Genomic DNA, 18,687 nt, shown 5'->3' on the forward strand with positions numbered 1-18,687 from the left:
CCGCCAAAAAGTGCACTTGACAAGAAAATTTTAGAATTGACTTAACCTTTTTATAGGCCAAAGGATCAACCTCATTCGGTGTTATCGTCTGTAAGAAAGTATAATTTTCACTTTTATTATAATAGAAAAATGGTGAATGGTCAAACACATCATAATGGAGAGATAGAAATTTCTCTATGATCATCGTATATTCACTTTGCGGTAGATAGAAATAGGCAAGATACTCTAACTTTTTCAAATTTTATTTTTATCGCAGGATATTATGGCCTCTTCGTGGAGATTGTGCATTTAACGTAGATTGCCAATCGCATCCATATAAAGTACACTCAATAGTCGCATCACTTGATATGAATACATTAGGCGTCCTGTCGGCTAGACTACGAAATGTTTATAGGTGAATTGGTGAATAGGATTACAAATCAAATAAGGAAGGAAAATATGTATTCCATGTGTATAAATTTATTTATTAGTCACAATAGAGAAAATCTTACAATGAAAAACAATTTGTAAAAATAAATGCGAAAATTACAAAATCGTAAATTAAACTGAACTTATAAAGTAATTGTAATACTGGCTCTTATAGGCCCATTTAATGTTCTTTGTCAATTTAAAAAACTCCAATTATTGTATTAAAATACAAGAAACGCAAATTTGACCATTTGAATTTGAGCACAGATTTTTAATATTATTACAAAATTAATATTTTTATTTCAAAACGAACCAATCAAAGACTAATAATTTACATGTCACAATTTACCGTTCTTGGCTTCAGAAATGAGACACTATTTTCCGCATGTTTTTAAATTTTACATTTTATTAAATCTCTGATTTGTTTTAAATTGCGTGGGTAGGCAACAACGTTACCTTACAACATCACAAAATCCCCATAACAAATACACCTACTTTAGGTGCTTCATAAATTTTGCAACTATAATGCTTTCTTATCACCATGCTTAATCCGTGGGCGGCGTCGTCCAAACACAATTACAACACAGAAAGACTGAGCGTCTTCTAGAAGCTAGTGACGAAATTGATGGAAGAAAATCGAATTATTTAAAACAAAACGAAAGAAATCTAAGCTTCCTTAGTTTTTCATGTAGATATGACAATATATGCAAAATTTCAATTTAAATGGCAAATAAAGAAGCTTAGCAGTAAATTATCAATGAGATTGCCACAGTTTTTTAAATCCGTAATAACATTTTTATATGCAATACTGTCGACTGATAGTTCGCAGTGCGAAGCTTGGGAGAATATACTTTGCGTTGGATGATGCTCTTTGATTATAAAATTGATTAAGACTTAGGAAGTAAATTCAATTGAATCAAACACGACACTGAATATAAATCTGACACTTAGATCTAATTTAGGTTGATACCTACCACTGGACCACGATATGGCGTTAAGTTATGTTTGTACGTATATTTTATCAAATAAATATACGTAGGTAGAATAATAGGAGATAAACAAAAAACCAGTCTATACATTTTATGTACGTCTGAAGCTGAAATCAACCATTTACATTAAAATAATTTACTTCTCTTTTCGTTCTTCGGGATTGTGAGTCATTTCTATTAAGTCTGTGTTGTATGACGTCCTCTGGGGTGTTGTTACAAGAGATGCAGGTACGGATTCCTGTTCTAATGAAACCGTAACGAGCTCAGTGGTGGCAGTTGGTTCGGATTTCGCTGACACGTTATCGCGCTTGTTCGGCGAACTATTCGATGAACGCGAATGCCTTGAAGCTCTTCTCAAATAAGGAGTGATTTTCTATTAAAGAGAAATATTCTTAATATCACAAAATAAGAACGATAATCTATATAATTCGATGCTTGATAGGCAAACATGACTAAGCGACAATGCGTGAACTTTACAGTAGACTAATTTAAAGTTGAAATACTTGAAAAAAAATCTATTTTAACGAATCTAGCTGTAGGATTGAAATTATTTTAATAGACCTAGAAAAAATTTTTTTTTTGTGCCTCGAATATTGTTATTGCCTATCATTTATGTAAAAAGCAGTTAAATTGTCGCTTAGTCACGTTTGCCTTTCAAGCGTCGAATAGATAAATGAATTGCTGTTCGTTAGTCTCGCTAAAACTCGAGAACGGCTGGACCGATTTGACTAAAATGGTTTTGGTCTTGAATTACTTGTGGAAGTCCAGAGAAGGTTTAAAAGGTAGATAAATATGAAAATGCTCGGAATTAGATAAAAATACCAATTTTGTTTTTCCTTCAATGTGTCCCCCGTCGGACGGATTTCTTTTGTTTGTTTTAAGTTTATTTTATACAAAAGCTTAGGTATTTTATTTATCGATTGAGGCACTACGAAATCTGCCGGGTCAGCTAGTAACCATTAAAATTTCGTGACGTATAAAAAAATACAATTAGGTACGCTGGACGGCTTACGTTTTGTGGATCCCTTTTAAGGTACACGCTGGTTTTCTTGACTTGAAAATCGGGAGCGGCTAGGCAGCGTGCGAACAGTAAAGCGGTGGCGCAGGCCCAGCTGGCCCACACGGCAGCGCTGGCTGCACGTGTCGTCGCCGCTCTGCCGCTAAAACTCCACGTCGCTTCCCAACTTCGCTCTATATGTTCGTTCACAGATGAACAGCTGTCACACAACAAAAGTTGTAGCATCCTTCTTTAAAGGACTTCGAATTAGGAACATACGAAGGCTGCCCCACCTTTCAAATCGAAACGCATTACTGCTTCATGGCAGAAATAGGCAGGGTGGTGGTACCTACCCGCGCAGACTCACAAGAGGTCCTAGCACCAGTAAAAAGATAGAACTTAAATAGGCAAATAAGTTATTTTATTAAAACGATCCAATGACCGAGAAGTTATAGTAGCTCAAAGTAGCTATGTGTAGTATGTGGTGTATTTGGGTCATCTGACTAATAGACTTTTTACTGGTGGTAAGACCTCTTGTGAGTCCGCACGGATAGGTACCACCACCCTGCCTATTTCTGACGTGAAGCAGTAATGCGTTTCGGTTTGAAGGCGGGGCAGCCGTTGTAACTATACTATATCTCACTCACTAACTATATCTCAAGGTGTGTGGCGCATTTACGTTGTAGATGTCTATGGGCTCCAGTAACCACTTAACACCAGGTGGGCTGTGAGCCCGTCCACACATCCAAGCAATAAAAAAAAAAGATATACTTCTAAGGTCTCAGTATAGTCACAACGGCTGCCCCACCCTTCAAACCGAAACGCATTACTGCTTCACGGCAGAAATAGGTGGAGCGGTGGTACCTACCCGTGCGGACTCACAAGAGATCCTACCACCAGTAATTTTGCGGGTTTGATTTTTATTGCACGATGTTATTCCTTCACCGTGGAAGTCACTCGTGAACGTTTGTATGGATTCCAGTAACCACTTAATCGGGTAAGCCATGGCTTGTTTGCTCAAAAGGCAATATCATATAATTGCTGTCAAATCCAGAATCGAATACTTTTTAAATTTTGAAAATAGTATCTACACAAGCACTCACTTAGTCGAATTGGTGATATCGAAAAATGCTTCACAGAACGCGTGTAGGCCCTTGTTCGTCATGGTAAAACTATAGCCAGTGAGACCTGCCATTACTAGCGAAAATAACAAGGCTGGCATTAATATACGCCACGGCTGCTGGAGACTGCAAATATAGAAAATGAAGTTTGTGTTAAATCATATATTTGAGAAAACATTGTGCTTAGTGCGAGTTATTTAATTTTCCTTTGTTTTCCGCTAGGGGCGCTTTTCCAACTCCATACGAATTTAACTTTTACACGATCGAGAAAGTAAAAAAACAGATACATATATACTTTGAATCAATTCAATGCACAGTCGTGTAGTTAATCTATACATATAAATAAAATTGGAGTATCTGTTTGTAATATTGTAATTACCGCTTTTTACTACATGCGTATGAATATATATACGGTCATACACCAAAATAACATTTTTCACAATTTTTGTATGTCTGTCTGTCTGTCTGTCTGTCTGTTTGTTCCGACTAATCTCTGGAATGGCTGGACCGATTTTGACGGGACTTTCACTGGACTAGATTCGTCCCGCGGCGTGACCCGCGGTACGACAATAACCGCGTGTAACATCGCGGGACTCAGCTAGTAATGCAATATGTTCAATTTGTGCTTATAATTGTTTAAATAAATGAATTTGTGTGTGTTAACAGTGTGGACATTAATTTATAATATTATTAGATTTTATCTCACCCAGTTCGAGCATAGCCTCCGCCCGGACAGATTGTGAACATAACAATCCACGTAATTGCGAAAACAGTTGACAATACAGGCATATACTCGGCATACTGGCAGTCATTGTCTTTTCCGAACAAAGACCTAGAAGTGTCCAGTACTATTCGACGAGTTGAGTTACCTTAAAAATTGATTAGTTTCAGGTCAGGAGTATCGCTAGGTTTAAATGTTATGTATTATAATAATAATAATAATAATAATAATAAAGCCTTTTATTTCCCATCACCTAAGTATTACATGTAAATATTCTTAATATATATCGTAATATGATTTTTACATTTTGATCTATTTTCAGTTTTGTTTATTTGATTTGCGTACATCAAACTTTTTCTTCGATAGGAACCCCTATTTGGGTATAGGCCTCCTCCAGCTTAATCCAATTTTTTTTGTTCTTAGCTCTTTTCATCCATTATTTTCTTCTTTTGTTTTAGCTATCCCTATCTTGGCATTGAAGTTTCCCACTAACAGGACATTTTCACTAGCTTGCGCTTGCGCTTCTTGTAGTGATTCGTAAAATTTTATCGATTTTTCTTTAGAATCCTTTTCAGTTGGTGCATACACTTGATTTATTGATTGATATTACCATTCTGTTGAACTCCAGTTGAGGTATTGCAACTCTTTAAGATAAGCCTAAGAAGCTTACTAAATTTAAAAATCCTACTTTACGCATGCCAGGTGCTTCTCCTTTAAAGCAGAATATAAAGTCTTGATGCTCTTCGATGCCACTGCCCATCCGTCTAACTTCAACTAAGCCTAATATTTTTCTAGTGGGTATACTAGTTCTATGTATCTTGTTATGGATGCTAACGATTTTACATTAAATGTTCCAATTTGTATTGATTTTTGAGGTACTGTTTTGCTTACTGGAGGGTTATGGTCATTTTCCCCCACGGGGACCAGCCGGCTTGGGGGAATGTTTTTCTTGGTTGTTTTTTGCAGGTTTGTATTATAATGATTGTTATTATTCCGGTTTCGAGTGTATGGTGATCGCTATACATTGGTTTTCTCTCTTAATGAGTTTGATTTTACGCGTGCCATGTATTCGTACGCATTAGTTGTGTTGACTTTCTTCGGAGCTACGTACAATTCATTTTCTTTTCGTGGTGTGCTGACATTGGGCGAAGAAGATGGGTCTCTTTTCCTTTTTTCTCGATTAGCATCCGTTTGGCTCTTGATTATTAGTTTATCTAATTTTAAGTATGCTATGTTACCCCTCCTTCGTTCCTCTTCAAGTTTTGGTTGTAATGTTTTGCGTGCTTCTAATATTTCTTTAGTATAATCTTCCTTCACATAAATACCCTGGGGTAGTTTATTTTTGGACCTCATTATTTCCATTTTTCTCCAGTACGATACAAGGGATATTAAAATAGGTCGAGGCGTAGTTTTTATCTTTCCAATTCTATAGATATTCATAATTTCGTGCTCTTGTATGCTTAATCCTAGATGACAATTAAGTTTTTCAGATATGTATTTTACCAAACTTAACCCTTCTTGTTTGTCTTCCTTTATTCCAAAGAGTAGTATGTTAGTTTTCTTTTTAGCCATTTCCAGACCTTTAATTTTCTCCTTAAGTTCTTTGACTGAATTTTTAAGTTGTTTGTTTTCGTCGTCTATCATTTTAAATCGTTCATCAATTTGTTGCACTACATTTTTAGTTACAGCTTCTGTTATAGCGATAGTCTGTTGTTTCATTTGCTCTTGAATTTTTTCTAATAATATTTGCATTTGATTATCCATTTTTCAGTGAAAATTTTTGTTTTACGATTTTTCGTAGATCGTTTTAAGATGATTCTGGTATAATTTTAAAGTAGATCTGGCAACCCCGATTATATCGATATAGTTTCTGAAAGTTGCCTAGCTTGAATGTAAATTGTCGAATTGTCTGTGGCTTAAACTGTGACTTACTTCACTCTGTATTTATCAAAATAAATACCCTCAAAATAAAATATAAAAATAATAATCTCAAGAGGTTATTTTTTCATTTCTCATAAATAGGTTGCACATTAACACTGTTCACAAACTTTCTTGTTTATTTTTATATAAAGTATCTTCTATTATCTTGAATTGTGACTTTTTACACTTGATATATTTGAGTATTAAGGTAAAACTTAATATTATTTTAAGAGCAAACGAGTACACGTCTTTATTATTCTGTCACCGGAAGCGGAAAAATGTTATGTATTACCTATGTATTATTATTTGTTATTATATATTATGCAACTTTAAATATTGTGTGAATTCTGTAAGAGACTACATAATAAATGTTATAAGAAATTGAAAGACGGAGACTAAATGTTTTGAGGCTTATTATCTTGACTAAAATTAATAGTGAGAATATAAAATAAATCGTCAAATTTTACAAACTATTTCTTTTCATACATTCTTAATGTAAAGGGCCTATTTATATTAAAGTATAGTCTACTCTATCGGGTTATTAATTAAAAGACCCGAGAGTGGGCCACCTTTCGAGTTCTGCCACATCCACATCACCGATCCGTAATATCCTCAATTTATATTATTCCGCAAGATACTTTTCTCCCTCTAGTTCCAACATAAAATAAGATAATGTAATGCGACTTCAACATCCATTTCACTTCTACGATAAATGAAAAACAATCAAGTCAGTAGTAGGTACACGTAAAGATAGCTGAATAATTTTTTTTATTACTTAGATGGGTGGGCGAGTTCACAACCCACCTGGTGTTAAGTAGTTACTGGAGCCCATAGACACCTTGAGATATAAGTTCTAAGGTCTCAAGTATAGTTACAACGGCTGCCCTACCCTTCAAACCGAAACGCATTACTGCTTCATGGCAGAAATAGGCAGGGCGGTGGTACCTACCCGCGCGGACTCACAAGAGGTCCTACCACCATTAAGTGAATATAATAAATACTCATCTACAGAATGTTAGCTGATTTAAAAAACACTCACCTGAATATATAATAATATTTTCTTTTGATAATTGGACATTTGGTACTACCGTACCTGTAACATCTCTTTTAATAATTTTAATTGGCGCGGTATAGTTGTCTTTGACTACATCATTAGAATCAGTAACAGTAGTTTCATTAGCAATTCCAGTCGCTTCCGAATCATCAAATATATCACTGTTGGTTATATTTGGACTGGTTAAATAACTAGTACCATTAATTATCACGTCGATTTCTCGAAATTCTAGTTGTCGTGGGTATAATACACAGTTGTTATCGATCAGTTTCATCGTGTGTTGTAGAAAGACGTAGTTGACTACGCCAAATATCGCAGCGCATATGTATAATACTAAATGCCATGCTGAAAATCATTAAAGACATATTAGTTCAAGACTTAATTTTTCAGGTTACTAGTACCTAAGTGATTATGAAGTAGACCTGAATAATAAAAAATCTGGTATTTGGAATAAAATACATTTCCAAGAGAAATATGTTAGAAAACGAGTTACGATACAACTTACAAGCACTACTTCCATCAAAAGGTATGGAGCTTTTTCAAGTTAAGTTATTAAAATTTGAACCTACATTGCCTTTAAATTTTACAATCAAATTACGCGCACCATATTTTCTTCATGTTATTATCACGTAGGTACCGGGAATATTCGACTATAAATAACAACTCCCACCACAAAATGCGTCATACACCATGCTCCGGCCACTAATAAGAACAAGGTTTCATTCATCATAAATAATGAGTTTTGTAGCCTAAATCAGTAAGGTCGTTTTTTAAATCAACTGTCGAGTAATATGTAATGGGGACATTAAGCAGATGATTACAAAAAATATTAACTACATCAATAGTAAATAAAATAGAACTAACACCGCAGAAGATAAGACTTAAAATTATATAGTAGGCACTAAAAGAATAGTGAAGGAAGGCCAATTGACGAGCCCAGTCTTCTGATTTCGTTTCACTTCAATTTTGTACTTCAGTACGGTACAAAAGAAACTCTAATTTGCATTATACCTACTCGCCAAGATCTTATCACGTACCTACCGCCGCTGGCATAGACTTTTAATCGTGGCCTCAAAAAGGTGTGGTTTCAACAAACATGAGCTCATGTTGATTTAAGATTGCAAATTTTAGGCAACATAGTATAACCCATAAACGTACGAATTGAAATGGCCATGGCCTGATGATTGGACGCTAAGTTACATCAGATGACAGTCGGGAAAGGAGGATCGACTTGTATATTTAAAAAACTATTAATTTTACTGGAAAAATTGAATACCGCAGAACATGTCGTTTTTATTTGGTTGGTAATTTACGTACCTTTCCAGGTCTTGAGATGTTTTGATGCCCTCTCCTCCAACTCACAGTAATCGTAAAGAAGAATAGTCATTTCGTCTTTTTTACTTATTCATAATTTGCACTGGAATTAGAGAAGTCACAATTAAAATTTCAACTTTTTCAAATTTATATCGAGTCTGTTCTCGATCATAGGAGCTTACACACCATCTCGAAATCTGGGCGACGGTAACCACTCAACATCAGATGGGCCGAATGCTCGTATACCTGCTAGGGTAAATTATAAAAAACACAAGGTTAATTCTTAATTTTTGTGTTAATATGGACAACATGGTTACAACTGGACTAACTGGAACCAGTATTATTGTTGGCCTTATGAATTTCCTCTCGATTTTCAATGAACGCAACTGTATTTTCAATTTTAATACACTTTGCTCACTTCGACCACTGTTGCAGAATGCACATATGGCTTTCTAAATAAGTAAAACTTAGCATATGTGACGAGTCATAATATATCCACCGAGAGGTATGAATGTGTACTTTATTGTTGGTTCAAAAGCAGATTAAAAAAATAGAAAACAATTTTTATCATATCGTAATAACAGATTTCATCCCGTTCCCAAAAAGTCGGTTTCAAATTATTACGATATAACTATCACAACATTAGGAAACATAGCACTAGGTGCTATGATTAAGTGATATGCCGGGGTCATAAACCGGTTTCTTAATAAAAACCGCTCAGACATAAGATCTTCGGCAAGGGCCGAAGGACGCTAAAGAATAAACTTATAATAATAGTTAATAAAACACGAATAAATAAAAAACAATATATATCGCGGATATTTTCTCGCGTTTTACTTACACAATGATAACTCCTGTGTGGTCAGGATTTACAGCGGCGACCTAATGAAAATACTTTGAGAGATCATGATGTTTTGAATTGTGCAACGTCTTCAATCACAATATAATAGAAGACGCAGGTATTTAGATCGCGACCTTTCTCTCTGCGAAGCGTGAGACAATGAATGGGAACTAGCCACATTAAGAGTTACACTAGAGCGAAGCTCAACTATAGTACGATGCAGAACGGATCATTTATGAACAAAGAATAGGACCTAGAATGCTCATAAACCGTCACGTTGTTTATGATATCAAAAATAAAGGCGAGCTCGACCCATCATGAGTTTTCTTTTAGAATACTACTAGAACTATCCCATTTTAGAACATACTAAAATGGGATATACCTACCTATGCGAGTGGAAAGTGTAGAATATAAAATTTAATTAAAATTAATAGGCACTAAGTGGATATTATAGTATCAGTAAAATTATAGTGTTAAATATATGCCGACACAATACATATGTATGTATAAATTAAGAAATATAATATACATCAATATTATTTGAAACATAAAAAGATATTCAAACCAATTTAAAACTTACTTAATTACTATATGATGTCAGCGGCTCTATTTTAAACAGTTGCTTATTTATGACTGGTTAAACAATACTATGAGCCATTCCTTTCAAAATAATTACTAGATCGATGTTAATTGGAATATTGAGTAGTTACATGTCCCTGGACGTCAAAATTTATGTGACAGTTTTTAATTCCGTACGGGCCTTGCCTAAAAACTACGAATAGACTTATTATTTATTCGTAGCCTAAAAACTAATCATTTTTGGCTTATTCGAACATCAGCTTTGTAAAATGTGTTTAATATATTCTTTAAAGTAAAAATATTCTTTAAAGAAATGAAAAAAATCTTTCTGTTTTTGTTTCAAAAGAAGTTATTTTCTTGTAAATCTTTATCATAGCACTTTAGTGAATAATTTTTTTGTTTTATATCTTAAACTAAACTAAAAAACACACCGTATATAGTAATAATAGTACTATTAAGTAAATTAACATCTATAATATGTAGTAGTATGTACAAAATACAGGAAAAATATAGTTTTAAATGGTCCATAATACAGTTATTTTATTTTGGTTTTAAAACGTATGCTTATGTACATAATAACTGAAAACATCATCCAAACTGGTGAGTCATTGTTAATATTAGCGTGCACAAACACAGATAAGCCGACAAAACTTTTTTTATGTGTGGGTTACTGGATTTTTCAATAAAGTTGACGATAAAATTGACGGTAAGCAGCGGTTTAGCTCTGCCCCTGGCATTGCTGAAGTCCGTGGGCGACGGTAACCACTCACCATCAGGTGGGCCGTATGCACGTCTGCCTACAAGGGCAATAAAAAAAAAACTAACCGCTAACAACGTATTATAAGTTTATACTTTTATAATAAAGTTAACTGTCTAAGTTTAATAACATTATGTAGGTATTTAGTATATAGGTATTTAGTATATAGGTATGTAGGTATTTAGGGTACTGGTGGTAAGACCTCTTGTGAGTCGGCACGGGTAGGTACCACCACCCCGCCTATTTCTGCCGTGAAGCATTAATACGTTTCGGTTTGAAGGGTGGGGCAGCCGTTGTAACTATGTACTAACAAGGATCCACCTTAAGATATGAGTTCTAAGGTCTCATTTACGTTGTATATGTCTATGGGCTCCGTTAACCACTTAACACGAGATGGACTGTGAGCTCATCCACCCACCTATGCAATAAAAAAGGTAGAAATTGTCATTACTAACTAGAATAAAGATTTACCGTAAATACGTGTTTCAATGTGCAAGGGTGACTGTGTTAGTTAAGCATGTGTACCTTGGTCACGGAGTAGAACGTCTCTAAATAGATGCAGCCAGAATAGAATCAGAAAGCTCGTGGGTACAGTCATACTCAGGCGTTATTTTAACGTTTTGTAAACATAATCTTAATGGATTTTCAGTTTCAATGTTTTCTAATCTTCATCTATACCTACGTTAGTAGTAAGTATGTTCGTTGCAATGTGGTCTGTATGAAAACATTACTGAATCATGCAGTGGCTTCAGGCGTGCATTTAAATATTATTTTTCGCATTTGACCTTCGCATTTGACTAACAAATACGAACTACTGTTACAGTGGACTCGATTCTCCACTACTGACCGAAGACAATCCCACGATACTATATTTTGGGTTATACTATGTTCGGATAATATTTCGGATATACCTACTTAACGGATTCACAATACAGTCTAATATAGTATAGACTATTAGGTACTTTGCAATAGTATACATTTGTTAAGATTAGTCTTAAATGTCACTGTTATTATGGATTACGTCCGTTTCTAATTAAATAGGTATAAATACATTAAATACATCAAAGATTTCTGCGTACATTGCCTACTTGGCATGGCATACTCAATTGTATTGTAAATTACATTACAAGAGAAAAAGAGCACTGTTGTTCGGAGCCCATAAGTTTAATAACATTTATCATTTACGAAGAAACATTTGTAGTTTGAAGATGTGAATATATTTGCATTTCATTTGTTCAAACAAAAATATTTCCATAACCTATATTATATTACTCTTTTTCTATAACATAGAAAGAGAGAGATATATTTAGAGGGCAAATTCAGTTCACTGAAAGACATGGTGCAAACATAAACAGACAAACAAATGTATTGGTTTAAAATTAAAAAAAAAGCAACGTTATCAGTATTTTTGTCTGTACGAGGTCGGCTTATCGTACCATACCTAGGTAACGAAGTGAGAATGATTTGATTACGGTTTGTAGACCAGCAATGTATTGTACTAAATAACTAAATGAATAATCCACATTTCTGACAAGTTTCTTAAATGAATAAAGATTTTTTTTTCGCAAGAAAAACAGTGCAAACTGTGCTTTGTAGTTTTTGAATTTGAATCTTAATCTAAAACTATATTTAGTTGGTGTGGTTGTAAATATTTCAGAGGTTTGAGGCATACGTGAGACGTGTCAGTGTGTTCATGAACTGATAATCTAAAAATAAATTCTTAATTTGGTTTTTAATTGAGTGGATTATAAATAAACTCAACCACTAACTGTTTTTAGTAAGGAAAAATCAAATATTTTTATGGTATTGAAACTCCGAAACCAGTCATGCAAAACACGTCAATCGTTTCGCTTATAAAGACGCTGTATTGGATTTGATTCCATTTAATTTTTTTAAATAATAGTCAGGTCGTTGACCGTTTATTATTGAAAATAACTTTTACAAGCATTCAGTTAATAGATCACAATGTGAAAACCTATTATAAATTGCTACAACCGTCTACCAAACAATTGCTTTAGCTTGAGAATTTGAATAAAAAGATACTATTGTTTGAAAATTCTCTTGAATACTCGTACATCTGTATTAAAATTGTAATGCGAATAATGAAATTCACATAGTAAGTAAAAAGAAGGTTTTCAATAAACATTATATTTGCAATTATAAACACGCTTATGTGCTAATATGACGCATGACATCAAGGATATACAGATGAACAGACGGAGGAGCATTATTGAAGAGGGACTAATCTCTCATCGGGGTAGTCACGATCCTCAGTAAAGAGGAAGACGACTAGAAGAGGAAGAAGTGCTAATAACCAGTTATTTTCTAATTTAATACTTGCCATAGAAGAAATCAATTCGCAAAATTGTAATAGCAATAAACGTAATGTGGACATATTATGGGTTTTGTTTTCCCTACCTATTCGCTGGCAGCCTAAGGGGTTATTTCAGCTACACGCGGACTTGGGGGGACGCGGGTAGCTGAGCTCAGGGGTTCAACCTGAGAAAAATTGCTAATACTAGCCCTGGCAAGAGCAGTGCTTCGCAGAATCTACCCCTGGATTAGAATCGCGACCGATGAGAAGATCCGGCGAGAAACTCAGTGGACCGTATCTATGGGTTAGTTTGCTCGTAGAAACCTTCGTCATAATCGATGAGTTTGACGAGGACGGTGACCGGTGCTTGAAGAGCCCAAAAGCACCGAAAGTAGATACGACAAGACATATTTCGGGCGACGGTGGCTTTGCGTTGTCCCGTCGCCTGGCTCGAATATAACAATATGTCATATACATATTATAATATATAATATAATGATAAAAGATGGGCAGAAAATTTATTATCTTTTTACTTTAATCGAAGACAGACTGACTTTTAGTTAATCAGCTGGTATTTGATTACAGTCACATATCAACATGAGCAATGCAATTACTCAACCCTCACCTATCGCGAATGATTTATTTATGCACTCGCTAACTCCGGCTATTTTTTTTCTTAAAATAGAAGGCCAAAAGTGGTGGTATTTTTTTGAATTTTGTATACACAAGATATTTGACAAAAACCTGGAAACATTCTACTGTCATGTCTAATGATTAAAATTAACCCACTCGATGGAAGGTCTTCCCCATGTCGTTTCTTGTATTGAAATTCGTGCAAACTGAGTGAAACCATGGGGCATACCTAATTCTTTGTAAACCGAACTGTTAGAAACATACTCTGTTTGCTTCTAAAGCGATTTTCTCTTCGATGTCCGATCAACAATAGTATTATTCACTGAAAAATCTATAAATCGGAATATTTTAAAAACGATCACTTGTCATACTAATAAGGACGATTCTGTGAAGGAAATACGCATATTTTTTTGTGAATTTAATTAATACAACGGAATTTGAAAATGTTTGAGAGCCAGAGAAACGGTGTAATTCAATTCCATTCGATCGATTCCATTGTATACCTATACGTGTTGTTGTCAGCTGTAGTCATGGTTATCGAGTTACAATGAACTTTTAAAATGTTACGATAACTCCACTGTACCACGTCCTAACTATCGCAATGACAATGAAATGAATACCTACGTTTATGCAAACGATGTCTGGATGTAAATATTTCATTGCTTTAAGAACGACAATAAATTGTTTTAAAAAGGTGACATTACAAGAGAAGAAACATTACAAACATTTTAATTTATGCACATATATTATTTTTATTTTTTTCGTTTATAATATATTTTTCTTAAATATAAAATACATTGCATTAAATCTTAGAAGTGGCCTCGATTCGCAGTCAACTGAATAGATGTTAACCTCACGTATCACACATATGTTTGTCCTTTGTCTTCTTATCAATAGAACCTATCACGATTGATATATTTTGATTCATACATTATACTATAATATGAATACAAATTCCACGAGAGTACCTACTGGTTCAATATTGTTTCAGCTATAAACTAGGTTTCGCTTGTACTTTTTGCCTAGTTCTTAAAGAAGCATTTTGCAATAAATTACTGGAATTTAAATTTCCGTAATTAGGTACTGTTGGTAAGATACAAGTCCGCTTTGGTAGGTACCTACAAGTGCGCTTTGGTAGGTACCACTATTATTTAACCGCGAAGCAGAAGTGAAGAGGTAGAAAAAAAGTAGGTCTTTGAAGTTGCCTTTTTACAATACTGGCCATTTGTAAAAATAGGCAGTACAAAATGTCTTTGAAGAGTTTGTTGGGTCCTGTACACCTGATTTATTTAAGAAGGGCGTTGACAAATTTCCACTGCAATGGCAGAGATATGTACATCGATACCATGTATGCATATTTTGATTTATATATGTAAATAAAAATATATTTATAAAAAAATTACTTTAACTTTTTGTACCCAATTCTTTGTAACTTTTTGATTTCGTAAGTAAATACCTACATAATATTTAAAAGGGCGAGACAGCCGAATACTATACATTTGGGATTAGGACCTCATTTCATGTTGGGTGATATCCACTCGTCGTTTCTATCCACCAAATACAACAAAAACATAAATGTAAATTCAAGCCACGTTCAATGAAGATTCGTTATACCTACTAGTCGCGCATGTTAATTTTTGATAGCGGATATAATTGTCTTTGTGGTCTAAAAATCTAAATTTTAGTGTATATTTTCATAATAATAAAGATAAAAGAAGAAACAGGAAAATCTCTCTCTATGGCACTTTACAATGGATGTACTACTGGAGATATAATCTAAGGAGGGTTGATGATCGTAAACCTCATAACCAATCCCTATGCAGCAGGTTAAGAGGATATGTCGCAGCCATCCCACATAATCTACGATAAGAGCAAAATAAGAAGAAGTTCATTTTTGTTCATGTTACGCTGACAGAAAATAAGATGATTTAAGCCTTGTCATTTTTGATGCCAATTATTAGATCAATGTAGTTGTTTTCTTACAGGTTCCGGACTAACACTCGCTTCGAGGTTTTTGAAAAGCAGCTTTTTGCAATAAAAATAGTGGAGAGAGGAGGCTCGTTCATCCATCTGTGCTATAAAAATAAAATCATACTGAGGGGAAAACTTTATATTTGTATTGTGTAAAATTTTCGGTCCAGACGATTGTTTTAAAGGAACATGGTTTATTAAAATTGGGATATAGTGCCTGATTAATATTTGTAACTGACAAAAGTAAGTGAATACTAAAAAAGGACTTATGCGATCTTTTATACTTCCCAAATTCATCTTATGCCTTTGATTTTAATTAACATAAATTATACAACAGTTGAACAGCATTGCATACTTATGGGCTGTATATGTATTAATCTTGATTGTCTGACGTAACCGCTTATTTTGCGTTTGAAGTTTTTGTATGGATGCCGATTTATGTACGTTTACATTTTGATAAGCTTGTATCAGAAATACCGAATGGTTAAAAAATATTTAGATCTTTTAATATTCTCATCACATATTTTTATTTAATCATGAGAAAAAACAATAAGTACGATGGCGTTAAATTAATATTTATTCTTCTGTTTGGAGTTTATTATTTTCTATTATTTTTTATAATATTCAAATTCAGAGACATAGCTTGATACAGATCGAATTTCTTGAAGTTGATTACTTAGCTAATTGTATTTCTTGGATCGTGGCGTGTACGCATTTAATCATGATTACAACAATACGATATTCCCTGAAGTTATGTTTGTTTGCAGTTTTTTGCACTTACAAGCTGTGTTGTTATAAGTGTTTTTTGTTACGAATAGAACTGTTTTAAATTACCGACGCTTTTTTTATTATTCACTATGAGTACGATTCATTGGCAGACTAGAAAGCCACCATTGCCGCAGTTAACGTCAATGACATTTTACAACGTCATAGATTAACACGTCCTTGACGAACTTTTAATCGACATCATTCATGAAGGCTACTCTGTGTGCTGTGTACAAATTTATTTTAGTAAGAATTCTTTTTTCTTTCCTAGCTATGCTGATAGCCTTGAGAGGCTATTTCAGCTTCTCTTTGACGTGTAGGTGAGCTCAAAAGAATGAAACCGGAGTGTTGCTAACACTGGCCCTAGCAAGGGCAATGCTTCGCAGAATCTACCACCGGATCGGAATAGCGACTCACTGAGAAGATCCCGCGAGAAACTCAGTGGGCTGTGTTAACAGTAACCATAGATACTGAAACATACTTCATTTTGCTGTAATGAATATTATTCCTGGTAGTAGGGCATCTTGTGAGCCCGCACGATTGGTTGGTTAGACTACCTTGATCCCTTGTATAACTGGGGCCAAATCCGCACGTCTCAACCTGGATGTCGGCATTCACGTTGTGATGTCTAAAAGCTCCGGTAAATACTTAACACCTGATGGGCCGTAAGCTCGTTCAACCGTCTAGGCAAAAGCTGAAAAAATCATCGATATACCAGTTCGAGCCTGTGCCACACCGCAAGAGAGGAAAACACCTCTGACGAACCATGAGCAGAAGGTTTATAAACGACGCAAAAATTGTTGCAGAATGCAAATTTTGTTAGATTATATTCAAATTCATGTAAAATGTTTAAACTTCATATATATATTTTTTGCAATAAAAATAAAATCTTAATTTTTGTTGAATCCTTCAAGTCGGAGACGAAGGCGGCTCGGACGCGACAACAATAAAACTGAGGTCAAGGAAACGAATGACAAGGACAAAATATGTATCTAGCTTAATAAGCATGGTACCTATAGGTTTCGAAGCAACATATTTCAAGTTAGATCAATTTATGTATTAGGTGTATTATCAAATGATTCACTTGTTAATTATTTATATAAATAAAAATATATGTATCGTATGTAATAAATACATTTTATTAGATGCTTGAGTTTTCCTTGCGACGATGTTTAATAAAATAATGACCTACCTACTAATCGTTCTGTTTAAAAATAACATATTCATTTTGTAGAATATTATTCCAATCTGCATGTACTGTTAAAATATATCTAAACGCTTGAAAAATAGGATGAATGCATATAAATATGCATGAAATAACTTTTTCTCAAAATGTTTGTTGTGAAAACGAGGCTAGGAATAATTTACATAACATGTGCATACCTTTTATCATGTAAAGGAAGTGATAATGCCAGCGATAAATACCCGCCCAATTGTTCACATTTTCATTGGTTTTTTTTTAATTCTCGTAAACACTTATCAAACTCGTATCCCGTTTCCTCACACGCACGGACACCGCGTCCACTCGCAAACAAAGTACGGACCGAATTCAAAGATCCAATGTTTTCATACATATGCCGTTTCGTTTCTGAGTAGAAAATTGCAAGAATGAAATGGAAAGTATTCATATGAGAATTGTAGTGAATACGACAAGAACGGCAATATTGTTCGCGCTTCGGCCGTTGTGGGTTTGAGCATGCGACGTTGGGGAGATACTGGTGACGTAACCACATGATGTCACGGCGGCAACCGCGTGAAGACACAGACGAGTAATATTTAAGATAAATAATATACCGTGAGGTAGATAATGTAAATAAAATAGTTGCAACTTTTCAAAAAGTTTTTGATACATTGATGCCGTATTCAAATATGGACAAGACGAATAAATAGTATTTAAAGAATAAACTCAGCTGTTTTCAAAATAGTCTTGAATTGTGAAATTAAAAGTAGTAACCGTAGCCCACAAATATTAGTTCTAAGACTTCTAAGTCTCAATTTTATAGCTTAACAGCTGCCCCATTTTTCAAGCCGAAAGTATTACTGCTTCATTAACCCATAGACACAGCCCACTGAGTTTCTCGCCGGATCTTCTCAGTGGGTCGCGTTTCCGATCCGTTGGTAGATTCCGCGAAGAACGACTCTTGCTAGGGTTCGTATTAGCAACGTCGTCAGGTTTGAGTCCCGTGAGCTCACCTACATGTTAGGGCGAAGCTGAAATAGCCTCTCAAGGCTATCAGCATAGGTAGGAAAAAAAATACTGCTTCAAGACAGAAATAGTTAAGGTGGTGGTATCTACCTGTGTG

At 34.6% G+C, this 18,687-nt stretch overlaps 1 protein-coding gene and 1 long non-coding RNA gene across 4 annotated transcripts; one reads left to right on the forward strand and one right to left on the reverse strand.

Annotated features, from left to right (window-relative positions):
* Positions 1 to 443: 443 nt before the first annotated feature.
* Positions 444 to 18,095, reverse strand: LOC101745117 (uncharacterized). 3 transcript variants are annotated; one of them, XM_012689549.4, is made up of 8 exons: positions 17,768 to 18,095; positions 9,366 to 9,406; positions 8,528 to 8,627; positions 7,196 to 7,555; positions 4,222 to 4,384; positions 3,498 to 3,641; positions 2,410 to 2,614; positions 444 to 1,770 (listed from the first exon to the last, which is right to left on the reverse strand). In XM_012689549.4, the coding sequence occupies exons 3-8, from the start codon at positions 8,595 to 8,597 to the stop codon at positions 1,534 to 1,536; spliced, it is 1,179 nt and encodes a 392-aa protein (XP_012545003.1). In that variant the 5' UTR covers positions 8,598 to 8,627; positions 9,366 to 9,406; positions 17,768 to 18,095; the 3' UTR covers positions 444 to 1,533. The 3 variants fall into 3 exon arrangements, with proteins under 3 accessions (XP_012545003.1, XP_062532176.1, XP_004921838.1); XM_062676192.1 differs by having other exon boundaries at positions 9,366 to 9,507; XM_004921781.3 differs by lacking the exon at positions 9,366 to 9,406.
* LOC134201439 (uncharacterized) lies at positions 15,634 to 17,530 on the forward strand. The gene is made up of 2 exons (XR_009976730.1): positions 15,634 to 15,862; positions 16,656 to 17,530. It is a non-coding gene; the product is annotated as an uncharacterized LOC134201439 (long non-coding RNA).
* Positions 18,096 to 18,687: the final 592 nt, after the last annotated feature.

This window comes from Bombyx mori, chromosome 25 (genome assembly GCF_030269925.1).
Source record: "Bombyx mori chromosome 25, ASM3026992v2".
Taxonomy (NCBI): Eukaryota; Metazoa; Arthropoda; class Insecta; order Lepidoptera; family Bombycidae; genus Bombyx; species Bombyx mori.